General features: G+C 40.3%; 1 protein-coding gene across 6 annotated transcripts in view; it reads right to left on the bottom strand.

The window, feature by feature from the left end:
- MSRB3 (methionine sulfoxide reductase B3) overlaps positions 1-13,227 on the bottom strand; it is a 96,278-nt gene that overhangs the window by 40,552 nt on the left and 42,499 nt on the right. For 4 of the 6 annotated variants that reach the window (XM_026092386.2, XM_026092387.2, XM_064508684.1 and 1 more), the window contains one exon: positions 2,468-2,496. In XM_026092386.2, coding sequence (XP_025948171.1) covers positions 2,468-2,496 — 29 coding nt within the window. Of the gene's footprint in view, positions 1-2,467; positions 2,497-8,417; positions 10,844-13,227 lie in introns of those variants that run through there. The other 2 variants (XM_064508671.1, XM_064508681.1) reach the window with 1 other exon arrangement.

Below are 13,227 nucleotides of genomic sequence, written 5' to 3'. Positions count from 1 at the left end.
TTTGTTCCAAATATAACATCCTGGGGGCAAAGAACAGAGCCAGACCAGGGACACAACCTGGTCACACACAGACACACACACTGCTGATTCATCATGGATCACCAGGAGAGCGGAACACGTTGGAGAGGTGGCCAGGGTCCCATGACAGGAAAGCCTGAAACTATTCAAACCAAGAACTTTTTCAGGGATTTAGGGGCAAGAGATCAAAAACAGAAGATGAAAGTGAAGCTCTGCAAAAAAAGGAGGAATAAATCTACAGAATTCCTCAGTCCCAGACATTCCCACACTGTATCATTGAAGGTATACAGAGCACTTTGAAGTGGAAAGCACAAGGCTGAAAACTCCTGTTGACATTCATGGTGCCTGATGTTGACATTCAGGAAAACAAAGTTAGTTAATCACCTGCTGCAGAGAATTCTGATACAAGTCCAGAGATTATTTAGGAGCAGCAAAAAACAGGAGATAGAGGAGATCCTGACTCTTTTACTGCTCATTTAGATTTATATATTTTTTTGCGTGGCCTACTATAAATGGTCTTTACTTTCAGATTTCATTACAACCTCAGTGAGCTCTTGGGGAGGCAAAACTGTATCAACAAAGTGTTCATAAGGCCAAAGCTCCAGCCTTGTAAGCATACTGCTAAAGCAGTACCTTCAGGGAAGGCGGGGAGAGTAACTCTAATCCTGCAATCTTTGGGCCTTCAACACCTCTTTGTGAGACAGTCTGCACTCAGAACATTGGCCAGCTCAAGGAAGGAAGCATGTGGAGCCCAGAGAGACGGAGAGAAAAAATAAAAAAAGCCCATATTCAACCTATAGAGTCAAATCACAGAGGTTCGGTGACATCTGCGTAGCAGGGGTTTGCCTTAGCTGTGGTGGTACCAAAGACCTTTGTGGAAAAGTTTTATAGATACTATTCACTTCCTAGGAAATACCATACCCCTGCCTTCACTGCCAAGCTTGTCACGTCAGGAGACTGACAGGCAGAACATGGCACACAGCTAGAGTGCTGCTTCAAAAGAAAAAGTTAGAACACAAGAGCCCCTGATGGTGGCTTAATCCACAGAGCAAATGGAAGTTCTGCAGAGAACATTTTCACCCCAACAGAAAAGTGAGCTGTTTGACATCTGCTCCATACCATAGTTTTGGCGACTTTATTTAAAAAAAAAGAAGGGGGTGATGGCTGAAAATGCGTGAAGCTATCCTTGCCTTGTAAAACTGTATTGTCAAGATCTAAGAAGCAACCTTAGCATGTAGTTTATTCAAGCAATATTTAAAATGAGTAACCTCAAACTCACAGATTAAAATCACAATAGAAGCAAGATGACTCAAGTATACAAGAAATAGGAATTGGTTCTATAAACGCTTCCTGCTGTAGATTTCACTCCCTTATAGCTCCAAAGATAAAATCTACTGTGGAAAGAAAAGGAAGAATAATACCTCACAATGCAAACCCAAATCATGCTGTAACTGGGATAAAAGGAAACTTACTATTTCATAAATGCTCTGATTAATATATATTATAAAATTCATATCGTTATAAGCAATTGCAATGATGACATCAAGTAAATCATATAAAGATAACATTGGCCTAAGTAAAAGATTGCCATGATAATATTACATTTTCTGTTTAAAATAGTCTTTTCATCCTAACACAAAATTTATTTTGAATGACCTTTTCAGGCAATGGACATGTCAGCTGGTTTCAGGATGACAGACTATACTTAATGTACTATTGTTTAACTTTAAGGAACACCCAAGAACAGTTAACTGAGCAAGTAACAGTCTGGTATTAGGACCTCTGTTTTCCCCCCACTGTTTCCCTGTTTACTGTCCTGTGTTTTTTGTCTTGTTAGATATATTTTAACTTGTTAGACTGACCTTCACTTCTCTCCCAATCCCTACAACACATTAAAATTCTTTAAAAAGACAACTTGAGAGGAATTGCCTTTTGGTAAACCTCCTAGACAGGGCTCTACAGACTGGTCTGGCATGCATCGTGTACATGCATCTGTCACGAAAATTTGGTGACAAATCATCTGCTTCCTGACAGAAAGGCTGCACTGACTTCAAACTCCCATGAAAAGTCTTTGTCCACCAGGAAGAAAAATATTCTTCTTTAAAGCAGTGATCATTTTCAAACTTCATTTCAATCCTCCATTTGCTTTAGTTTGCATTATCATTTATTTGCATTATAATTTTTTTGGATCAGTTAAAGCCTGTCTCAAGATACATCCTCCTGATCATCTTTGGGGAAAAAGTAAGAAGACAGGAACTAATGAAGCGAACGAAAGCAAAGTTTTCAGCAGTAATAACGCTGTTTTTAGATAGTGAGAAATGAAGATCCTTTTTAAGACTGACCTACCCCAGTCTGTTTAAAATTAAATTGAACTTGAACTGATAAACTACTCTTCTGAGATTAACCTGAGTAGCAGACATTCAGCAAAACACTGAAAATCTAAACATACCTGAATTGGAGTCAAACTTTGTTTCTGACCTGCAAAGGAAAATAAAAAGACCATAAGTCACAAGAACTGCTTTATGCTATAAAAGCCATTTGACAGACTGACCCCCCACCCCGCAAATATTGTATTAAACAAGATAGTTTCCCTATGTATGTTAATATATCATACATTGAAGGACATTTGATCCCTAGTGATAAGTAGTATCTTTGATATTTTAAATTTCTTACAAAGTACATCTACAGAGAAGATTTTTTAAAAGTCAAATCACAAAATGAATGCAGAAAATAGAATATAAATTTTAAAACAGGATTAAGTGACATGCTGTAAATCATAACAGTTGTTCATATGAAAAATATAGTTTTCATTTATTTTCATTTTTAAAAAGTGATTAGCAGAATTTACTTTATTCATGAATGTTTCCAATCTATTTTTGAAGCAGATACCACTTCATTACTGTCATGTATTGTATCCAGTGATCTGTACTTAGTTGAACAACATCCTATGAGGGTTTTGTTTGTGCGTCTCTTTAATTTACTCACTCTGTACATACGAATAAGCGGCTTGATTTTCTTAGAAGTGGCAAGGGCTAGGAGGAGGTGGAAAAGAGGGAGAGAGGAAGGGAGCCAGACCTAAATTTTAACTTGTTTAAAAGTCTTTGCAAAAGGACAATGATGTGTGCATTATGCACTATTAGCCTTGGTCGTGCGCTGCAGATTTTTCCCTCTCTAACAAGTGGCGTTTTCTTCTAAGGGCTTAGCACTTAGCAAATGAACCCTATAACCTGTATATTTAATAAAGGGAAGAAAAAATTAGCCCTTGTGGGAACATCATGTTTCAGATATAGGTTAATAATACTTGTAAATGTAGAAGCCTTTGAAGATCTCAATTCAACTGTGGGAAAACTTAAGTTGGGTAATTACTCTCAAGATGCTGCTGATGTGCTGTCAAGCAGAATTAACCCTATGACTAGGCCTATCTACACAATCTGCTATAAGACAGCATTGTCTATATCTAGCTCTCAAACCAATTAGTGGGCATGTTCCAGTCAGATTTATACTGCACCCTAACAATCGGTTGTACACATGTTCGCGGCTGTCACAGCAGGATGCAAGGTCTGACCAGCGGGAGTTTTGTTAAAGGATGTTACGCTGGCAGGAAAATGCATTTCCCCAGAAATTCTAAGTAGGAAGTAAAATGTCGGATCCTTTTACGCTGTATCAGGGAGTGGATGTATCTTTGGAATTTACAGCCCTTCCTTCGGCAAAAAATAACTGACACTCAAGGACTAAGCATAGATTTGTTTTCTTCTTTTATTTTACAAGTTTGTACATGCAGGTGTATGCAGGTGTATTTTACACATATTCTGTATATTTGCATAACTGGCATCCTAGTCCTAAAGCAAAGATCTACAATACAGTAAACGAACATCAAATCAACCATAGTCAAGAAAAATGAACAAGGCCACACTATTAGCATAAACAGTTAAAGCCGTCAAAAAGGAAACAACTCCCTTCTCTCCTCCTGTTTGCTCATCCTCCACCTCCTCCATTTCTCACTATCGTCTATGTTTCAGATAAAACTCTCATGTGGTGAAAAGATGGAATGGTAAAAAAATCTACCTCTCCTAGGTTATCTATCTGATTGATATTTATAAACATAGTATAAACATAAATACCAAAAGCACCAAACAAAGAAAGTATGTGGCTGACCTGCCTTCAAAATTAACACCGCTCATAACCGCCCTGGTCACCCGTCCATGCTGCTGTTCGGCAATGCATTTCAGTCCATATTTATGCATAGCAGGATAAGGGGCCCACCCTACAGAAAGTTGCCTGCCCGTAACTGTGGGTAATTCCACGGAGCTCAAGTCAAAGATACTGTGCCATGCAAAGCTGCTTACTCAGTATGTTATTTACAATATTTTCCTCAAGCAGCAGTATATCTGCCTAGAGTGCTCTCTCTTGCTCATCACTGTATCATCAGTGCCTCAGCTACATTTGTTTCAATAGATTTGGCCTCAAAATAGCAAATAAAGCTGGGTGTCATTGGCTGAGACAAAATTATCTGCTATGTCTTTAAGAGTAAATTAAATGGGGCTAGGATATGGGCAGCAGAATCAAATTTTTCCTGTCTAAATTCTCAATATTTGGTATTAGTGAGTCAAACAAAAACCCCAGTTCTCAGCCTGCATGGGTGAAAAACTAGACAAAAAATCTTGTACCTGAATATTCTTTCTATCAAGTTGTTGGCTACATTTCACATCTCCTGCTCACCCCTCTGACAACCCTCTGGCCTTTCACAAAAACCTTCACAAGATGTTGATGCAGAACAGAAGTACTGACATTTCAATCTTCTTCAGGCAAGGAGTGTTTCCATCCCAGCTCTATTTAAACACCTCCTACCCCGCAGTTCAACTTCCAGCTTTATAAAATACACCCTGAAATAGGACCTTGTAAGTATTCTTCATTGCTTTTTATCTGAACCATAATTGTGCAATAAACCAATAGAAGGTGAATTACCTCTCCATTTATCTCTACTCATCTATTAATTTTTTGGCAACAGACACATTACTCTTCAGCCTGATTAGCCTTTATTACCAAGTGCCTTCTGCTGCAGGCTTTGTTTTTCTTCTGCTGAAACATGTTTCATGGCATGGCCCTGCATAGGCACCATCCTGACCCAGGATGTCACGTGCCATGCAAGGTTGGGCTAGTGACCTTCAATTCACCTTGCCATGGACACAAGCACTCCAATGTGGGGCATGGGTGACCGGCCCAGGGACGAAGATGGCAGGGGAGGTGGGGAGGAGGGGTCACAAGGGTCACTAGGCAGCGTAATGAGTACCAAAGCTCTAAACAGTCATAAATTACTGGACAACAAATCAGGAAACTGATATGGGGCGATAAATGAACAGAACTTTGTCTGGCAACAGCAGAATAGCCATGAAGGAAAACACAACATGGGAGGTAGCACTGGGAGCCATCTGAGAGGAGGGTCACCCTTGTAACGGTCACCATGTCATCTTGGGAAAACAATGCAAAATTTAGGGCACAACAGTACAGAAATTGTTAAGATCTAAGAAAGGCACAGGAAAAAGGGAGGAAGATAATAAAGAGTCTTTCGCATTGCAGATAAGCAACAACAAACAGATGAGAGAGAAGTATTCCACAAGAATGCAATGTGTGCAGAGAGAAATCCTTATAGTTAAATATCAGAAATAAAATCTCCGCCTACATGAAGCAATGGCAAAGCTTCCAGTGATTTCAATGGAATCAGCACTTTCCTCTAGCTCTTCTAGTATTTACATCTTTCTATTTACGGTACACTAGACAAAGCTATCAGAAACTAGTTGCACATAGATGTTAAAAATAAGCAACTAAAAAAGAAAGGCCAATAAAATAAGGAGAATAAAATTAAATACCAAAAGTAAGTACCAAGGGCATGTTCTGCTACAAACAAAAACATTCCCTCTGCCTCCTTCATATTTTAAAGCTACTTAACCAAAAGGAAAAACTCCTCTCTACATTGTTATCACTGTATGTACTCTGATATTCGACCTCAGCATCCCGCCAGACAAGATGCACCTTACAGGGCCAGGCACTGGCTTTACAGACTGTCTTTTATCATTTATTACATCAAGAGAAAAAAACAAAGGATAGCTCTGTGCATGTTTTCTTTGCTTTTGCCCTGTGGGAGTATTCTGGAGGTCAGGGAATCATTCAGAAATATCATTGGAAAGGTGGTTATATGAATAAAGAAGCAAGAAGACATTTATACAGTGCTTTCCATTTCCAGCTGTGATATGACTCAAATACATACAACACACGTGGGAACACAGACGCCAGCCAGCTCAACTACCAACACACAATATGCATGGAAGTAGTGGGCCCCTGGAAAGATCTGGCTAAGGGCAAGGTGCCAAAATACTTTTAAAGATCCCACAGAGAATTAAATCAAACACAAACAATAAAATATATGATGGTCACTTTATCTGTACTATAAAGGGGTAGCAGATTTGAACCTGTATCTTTCAAAAGGCACTGTAAACCTGATGTTCAGAATGCTTCATCACGGTATGTTCTTGTACTGTGAAATTTCTAACATTGCCTTCCCAAGTATGATTGAACTACAATTGTTCAGTGCCACATAGTACAGAATGACCAGACACACCACAGTTAAAGCTAATACAGATCTGCTGTTTGTTGGTGGAGTAGGCTTTCGGTAAAGACAGGGGGAAGTGGACTTGCTGCAGAATCTCTGCCCTCACATTACAACTTTGGCTTTTTCTTTCACCCTTCTTGATGCAGTTTTTATCAGATTCTGGTTTTACTGAAGCAAAATAAACATTCAGAACAGATTCTGAAGGTACCACAGCTCTCAGAAAGCAGCTGATGAAATCTCTGTGGTTCTGATCTTTATAACAATTCCTTTCTTTGCAATACCAAGAGAGTGGTATCTTTTTGGCTTTCTTCCACCTTTGCATTAGCAGTTTATAGCAGGTTGTTCCTTTGCAAGGCCTTGCTTCAAGGATGCTGAACAGCACTGGTAGGGGCAAACATGCAAAATATGACTCCCCTCTGAAAAAGACTTTGACTGAATATGATCTGTTGCAATTGTAAAGATGATAGCTGCAATTTTGGTAGACCTTAGTTTTCAAAGAAACTTTATTTCATAGTGGCATTGGCAGTCTGCTGAAGAGACAGGGATCCTAGCAGGCTCCCGATGCAATCCAAGCCAACCAGTGTCCCAACCTAGATGAATAAATAGAATAAAATCATTCCTCTCTCTTTCCAGTTTGTCCCCAACAGTACAGACAATTCTGAGCTGAGGTATGAGGATTCTTGGCTACGGTGTTGTTAGTAAGCTACACAAGGCCAGGACACAATTGCTCAGTTGTGAACATGTCCCTGGACACTGTGTTGGCCCGTATTAAGCTCATTACAAACTAGCACTCTCCTAGGCAGTGCCTAGGCAAGGTGCAGGAGAGGCACAGGCCAGGAACCATTCCCCACAAGGGATGGACCAGGCCACTCTGTTTCAGAGGAAAGGAGAATTTAGCCCTACAGACAAGAGCCATGCTGTGTCACTTGCCTTTATGCCCAGAGAACAGGCCTTTGTTCATGTTGTTCACATGTATGGACATAGCTCTTGTCTTTTCAAAACACAAACTATTAACTGGAAATATTCACTAATCTTATTCATGAGCCCAAGCTCCAAATAACAAGGCAAGTTTCCAGAAAGAAAAAAAATGCAGAAGTATTCCAATGTAAAAATTAATACCTGATGTAACTCTGTAGGAATTTATGAGATCTCCATCATGAAGGAATTTGAGAAGCCCCTGACCATTAAGCACCAAGTAGTTCCTCCGGCAGCTGAACTAGCAAAGCAGGGTATCCTGCTGCTCTGTGGCCAGTGGAGAGATTCTGTAGTGTCTGATAAGGTAAAACTTCTCATAGATATTTCCCAAAGTTGAACATTCATAATGTCTCTCTCTCTCTTCCACCTTCATGTGGATTCTCTGGTATAATACAATAATATATATATTATTTATAATAATATTATCTGCTATAATCTAATAATACAGTTGAACTCTTGTTCAGGCCTCCCCTTAAAGGTGGCATGAATGAGATCTCTCTCCTGATTTCATGAAACTTATAAGAACTTATTATCTTTGAGGTTTAATATCTAGTCCCCTGTCAAATTTAGCTGAAATTGGCCAGTAGATTCAATAATAAAGTTTTCTTATTCTGATAGTATTGACACACAGCATGATTCCATGAGCCTTACTTCCTTAGGAAGCCTGGTTAAAAATCAATTTTTAATCTCCCTTTCCTAAATTACATATAAAAAAAGTTTGATTCACTGTGGATGGATGCTGTAAAAATTTCTATTCTGCATACTGATGAAAAGCCAAATGGAAAAAAAGTATTTCAATACGTTGTTAGTCAGTGAGTGGACTTGGGTGAGTTCCGGCCAGAGTTTATTTTAATGTGACAGTTACAAAAATATAAAAATAGAAACCTACAGCTTCTGTAGTCATATTCCATACCAATTCACTGTACTTGATTTTTACTTTAGGTGCATACACAGTAAAGCATAACATGGAATAAGACCAACTTTCTTCCAGGCAGGGTGACTGATGCACAATCAATACAAAGGAATATCAATTTATAGTACAGGAAATCAAATACTAAACTTAAAAGATTACAAACAACACAATGAAATTTTACAGTCAACATATCTACGAAATTCTTAATAAAAGCAGTGGAAGTCAGCTATACATATCCTTAGTTTTATGGAAATCTTTGCATTTATTTCCTCTTATTCCTAAATACTTTCAACAGGGATTTGCAGTACTGTAGATTCAGCAGTGCTCAGCAGTAAGTAAATCAAAACAATCTCACAGGCTTGTCTCAAAGAGGCCTTGAAATATTTAAAACATTACATTTCAAGTCTTCCTTCTCCTTCTTTTTTGATCCCTAGCACTCATCTTCTATCTACCTCCTAGGAAATCTGGAAATCACACGTTGAAATGTCCTCTGCCTAGCAAACTCTGAGATCCCCGATATTACTGTTCTAGTTCTGACTGCTGAGAACAGTTGTAGCTAGGAAACACAAGCAAAAGGAAACCCCAGGTTTACTGTTGTACTGGCTTGTAGCTAGCAGCCTCATCCTACTTGCTCCTTGCAGTCAACACTAGGCTACAGTAGTTTGGAGGATGTCTTACCACTTACCACATTTGTGGGCAGCAACCAGCTCAGTACAACAGAGCTGATCTACTGGAAAACCAAGACCAGGTGGCTTGTGGATCAAGGAAAAGATGAGATGAAGTTTTTTTTTTTTTTTAACTAGCTCTCCCTGTCCTAATCCTAACACAGAAATCTTCCAAAGTTCAGTGCTTATATGAGGGGAGTTAAATGAACATTCAGAATCAGCCAAGAAGCTGCCAGCTAAAGGATTTTAAAAATTACCCATGAGCTGATTAGAAGTGCAGAATCATCTGTTCGTTATAATGACTGCAACTCCTCTGCACCACACTTGCCAAACAGGCAGTGAACGGAGTCTTTCCCCATGAGCTCTGCAGCTGCAGCCAGCGAACGCTGTCCCCAGAGCCTGGGCTGCAGCAGCTGCAGCCCTCAGACCTGCCCAGCCTCTGAACTAAAGGGCATAAATGTGCAATTCTTTCACTGAGGAGCTCTTGAGGACCTAGAGGATAAACTGCTGTTCCAAACAGCCACAGAAATTTGTAGCTGCCGGTTGAAGCTCCAGGAACAACACACTGCTACAGCTCCTGGGCTGACTCTCGCAGCCACGCGCTTGCCTGAAGCGGGTTCATCTGCTGGCACCAAAAGTGAGCACACAGTGCACACCATCTGTGCTCCCACGCACCAGCAGCTTCCCTCAGAAAACACTCGCAGGCGGTGCATTTCTCACCAGTCTCTTGCATAAAGCCATTCCTGCCCACTGGACAATTCAACACTGCCTCCGGCTTGTTAGGCACTCGGGTGCCTGAGGAGACCTGCTTTTAAAATCACACAGAGCCTTCCCTTAACTCTGCTTTCCCACAGACATTAGAACTATTATCTAGAGCTGGAAAAAAACGAAAGACTCTTTGGAATCAAAACAAAGATCTCGGACTTGATTTCAGCTTCTCCTTTTCTTTTCCAAGCTGTCCAAATGCCCTCTGTCTTTCCATGAGCGGCCTATGAGGGTATGTACAGTTCTTGCAGGTAAAAGAAGCATTGATTTAAACTTGCACACTTTTCTGTGGTTTTCACAAGTTGCCCAAACCTTTAACAGCTTTCTTCCCATTTAGAAAGCCTCTTTCATGAGTTTACAGGGAATTTGGATTCCTTCTCTTATTCCTCCAGAAGGCTGCACTACCAAACCAGGACTGCTTTTCAGGGCATAACAGAGATACTATGAAATTAATCTTGCTAAGCAAGGCTGGGCATACTGTTGGCTCTGGCGTGTTCACACCGGTGAAAACAAGATGCAGTCAGAGCAGGTCTGCTTTTGGTGAGGGGGAGCAGCTTCCAGTAGGGGCTGTGCACTGCCACCTTCTCCTGGCTTGGTGAAGGACTTCATGGTTTTCATGACTGCAGGACTGCCCAAACTGATCCAACACATAAAACTGACCACAGCTCAGGTTCGGCATTCCAGGTAGGTTTAGATGTAGAGGATACCAATAGGCTGTATTCAAAGAGCAACTTCATTATAAGGGCGAAATACATTCATATTGATGGTCCACCCTCAGAGGTGGATTGAACCTCCAGGTTGTAGATGGCTCTGAGGAAGACAAGCACTCTGCTATCTTCATTTCTGTTGAGACGATCAGGAATGCGTAACAATTTGTCATCCACCAGTGACAGAGTAGACCTCAAACAAAAGCCGGTTTCAACAATAAAATGGTGAAGCAAGAGGAAACCAATTCTTGATGACACAAGCTTTTCTGATTTTTAACTCTTACCAGCCTTTTCTCAGGGAGAGTCACAAAAAACTGTAGAAGCTCTTGCAAGTTTTAAGGTCTTCAAGCCTCCTTGAGCTACACAAGACCTATTACAAATCTGGATTTGGGGTGAGAACTATTTGGTAACACTGCCCGCTGACCAAGTCCTACACTAGCAAGAGCTAACTTACTCCAAACTGATTTTATTAAACAGAACGAGCTATTTTTGACACATGGAACTACAAATTTTGTTAGGAGACTAACAGTCAGTCACAGAGGATAAAGCTGCTCAAGTAGTTCTATTTGATCTTACTATGGACACTATGGCAAAGTTATTTCTTAGGGGCTCTCTTAGCTAGATGGCCAGTGCTGATTTGTCATTTGACCTGCTCAAAGGATATCAAGACAATTAAGGAGGCTGGTGAGTACTGCATGCTAACAGTACTTGCTATTTACTCAATACTCAAATTTCCATTATGTCTGATCTGACTGAGAAGAGGAACATATACTGTCTTTCCAAAAGCAATGGGACTTGGCTGATTTAGGCTAATTTGAGTAAGACCATAATGTGGGGTGGTCACTTGCTGCAGCTGCCAAACCTTGGCAAGGCCAACAGTTGTGCTGGCAATGAATATAATGAAGGCAATGCAGCTACCATTTGTAATTCCTATTTGCAAACACTGAGCACACCCTATGGGATCCAGACCCATACAAAACAAATGCGCATGTTTTCCCCTCTCAGGAAAAGGAGGCAGAGCTGGGAAGACAAGTTCCTTCCTCCAGCTTGCAAGGAGGTGCTTTGCTTCCTAGGAGGTGACATCAGAAATACCTGTATCCTTCTTGTTTCTTATTGACTAGTTGAGGTAACTGCTTTTGGCTTTCTCTTTCTGCGAATCCCATTCCTGGGCACCCAGGTACTGCAGAGGGAGCCCAAGACACCTAACCCAGGACTGTACAAAGCACCAAGATCTCTAATGGCACTCAGCACTTGTGGTAGGGAAATACTGTTGTAGATCTAGCCTGGTGATTAAGATTATCCCTTAAGTTACAGGCACAGAATGGCACAATTCTCATGGCATTGCAATATTGCCCAAGCATATTTTACTTTTCTAATGATTTACTTTTGGATGTCTAAGAGATGTTGAGAAGTCCACAAAGATAAAAGTTCCACGAAAATCAAATAAATACATGACATGAATAAGGATGTAGCTATTTCTTTTGGTGCATGTTCAGGATAGCCAACACCATTACCGAGAATTCCTTACAGGAAGCAATAAAGGCAACAGTGGGTGATTTATTAAGACTTGGCAACTCTTTTCTTGGCCCTAAGAATTGGAAACTGACACAACAATAATATTTCTTTTTTAAAAGGAAGTCATTCTCTTAGGCTTCCCAGTTCAACCCATCCACACTACACCTTTCTCACACAGTCTCGTCTATGGCCAAGGACATGACTGTAGTTTATTAAATACTGAATAGTTTCTCTTCTATGGAAACAGTGCAAGTCACGGATATACTTCACTCAGATCCATTCTGACCTCTCCTTGCCATGGGTGTGGACAGAATGGTATTTCTGCATAATATATAAGAAAATTCCTTGAAAAATTAGAGTAGGTGCAATCCTTCAAATACACTTGGCCCTTAGAAAACACAGTGGTATAGCAGACTCTCTCTGTCAACCGACATAAGGACACACGACCTTGCCCTGGAGGCTGTCCAACCATGATGAACATAGCACACAAAAAATTAACACAATCAGGTATAGTTCATGAGCACTAAATATTTTTTTCTTTGGTAGGTTAGCTTTCTGTCAGATCAATTCGCTGCATCAAGACACACTGCAGCCACATTATGGCTAGGTCCAATGAAGAGGAAACCATGAAAAAATGCCTAGAGAATGGTGGGGGGAGCAGGGTTGCTCCTTTTAGCACAACCCCGCAATTAGATTGGGGTAAGTGTAACACAAAGCCACACCAGGGCTGTTTTGCAGGAAAGGAGGTTCTTGAGATTAGTTTATCATCTCTCTCTCATTTATTGCTTTCTTTAGGCAGCTGCATTGGGATGTAGGAGACTGTCTGGTGTGAAAGTTCAGAGTTAGAATAATTAGATTCAATGGCATGATTATGGCTTTTATGTGTGAGCCACCTTTGATTGTGGAAAAAGTTAAAGCATGTTCTCCATAAAGCTCGGGTGGTTTCTCATAACACTAATACAAGTAGGTAGATGAAGAGATGTTAAATTCCTAATTGTTTCTTTTATCTTTCCTGTGATAGAGACAGAGTTCTGTTTTTAAGACGTACCAAAAACCAGGTCT

This window comes from Dromaius novaehollandiae, chromosome 1, assembly GCF_036370855.1.
Source record: "Dromaius novaehollandiae isolate bDroNov1 chromosome 1, bDroNov1.hap1, whole genome shotgun sequence".
In the NCBI taxonomy this organism is placed as follows: Eukaryota; Metazoa; Chordata; class Aves; order Casuariiformes; family Dromaiidae; genus Dromaius; species Dromaius novaehollandiae.
Note: the sequence above shows the minus strand (reverse complement) of the source record. Positions and strands in the feature narration are given on the sequence as shown.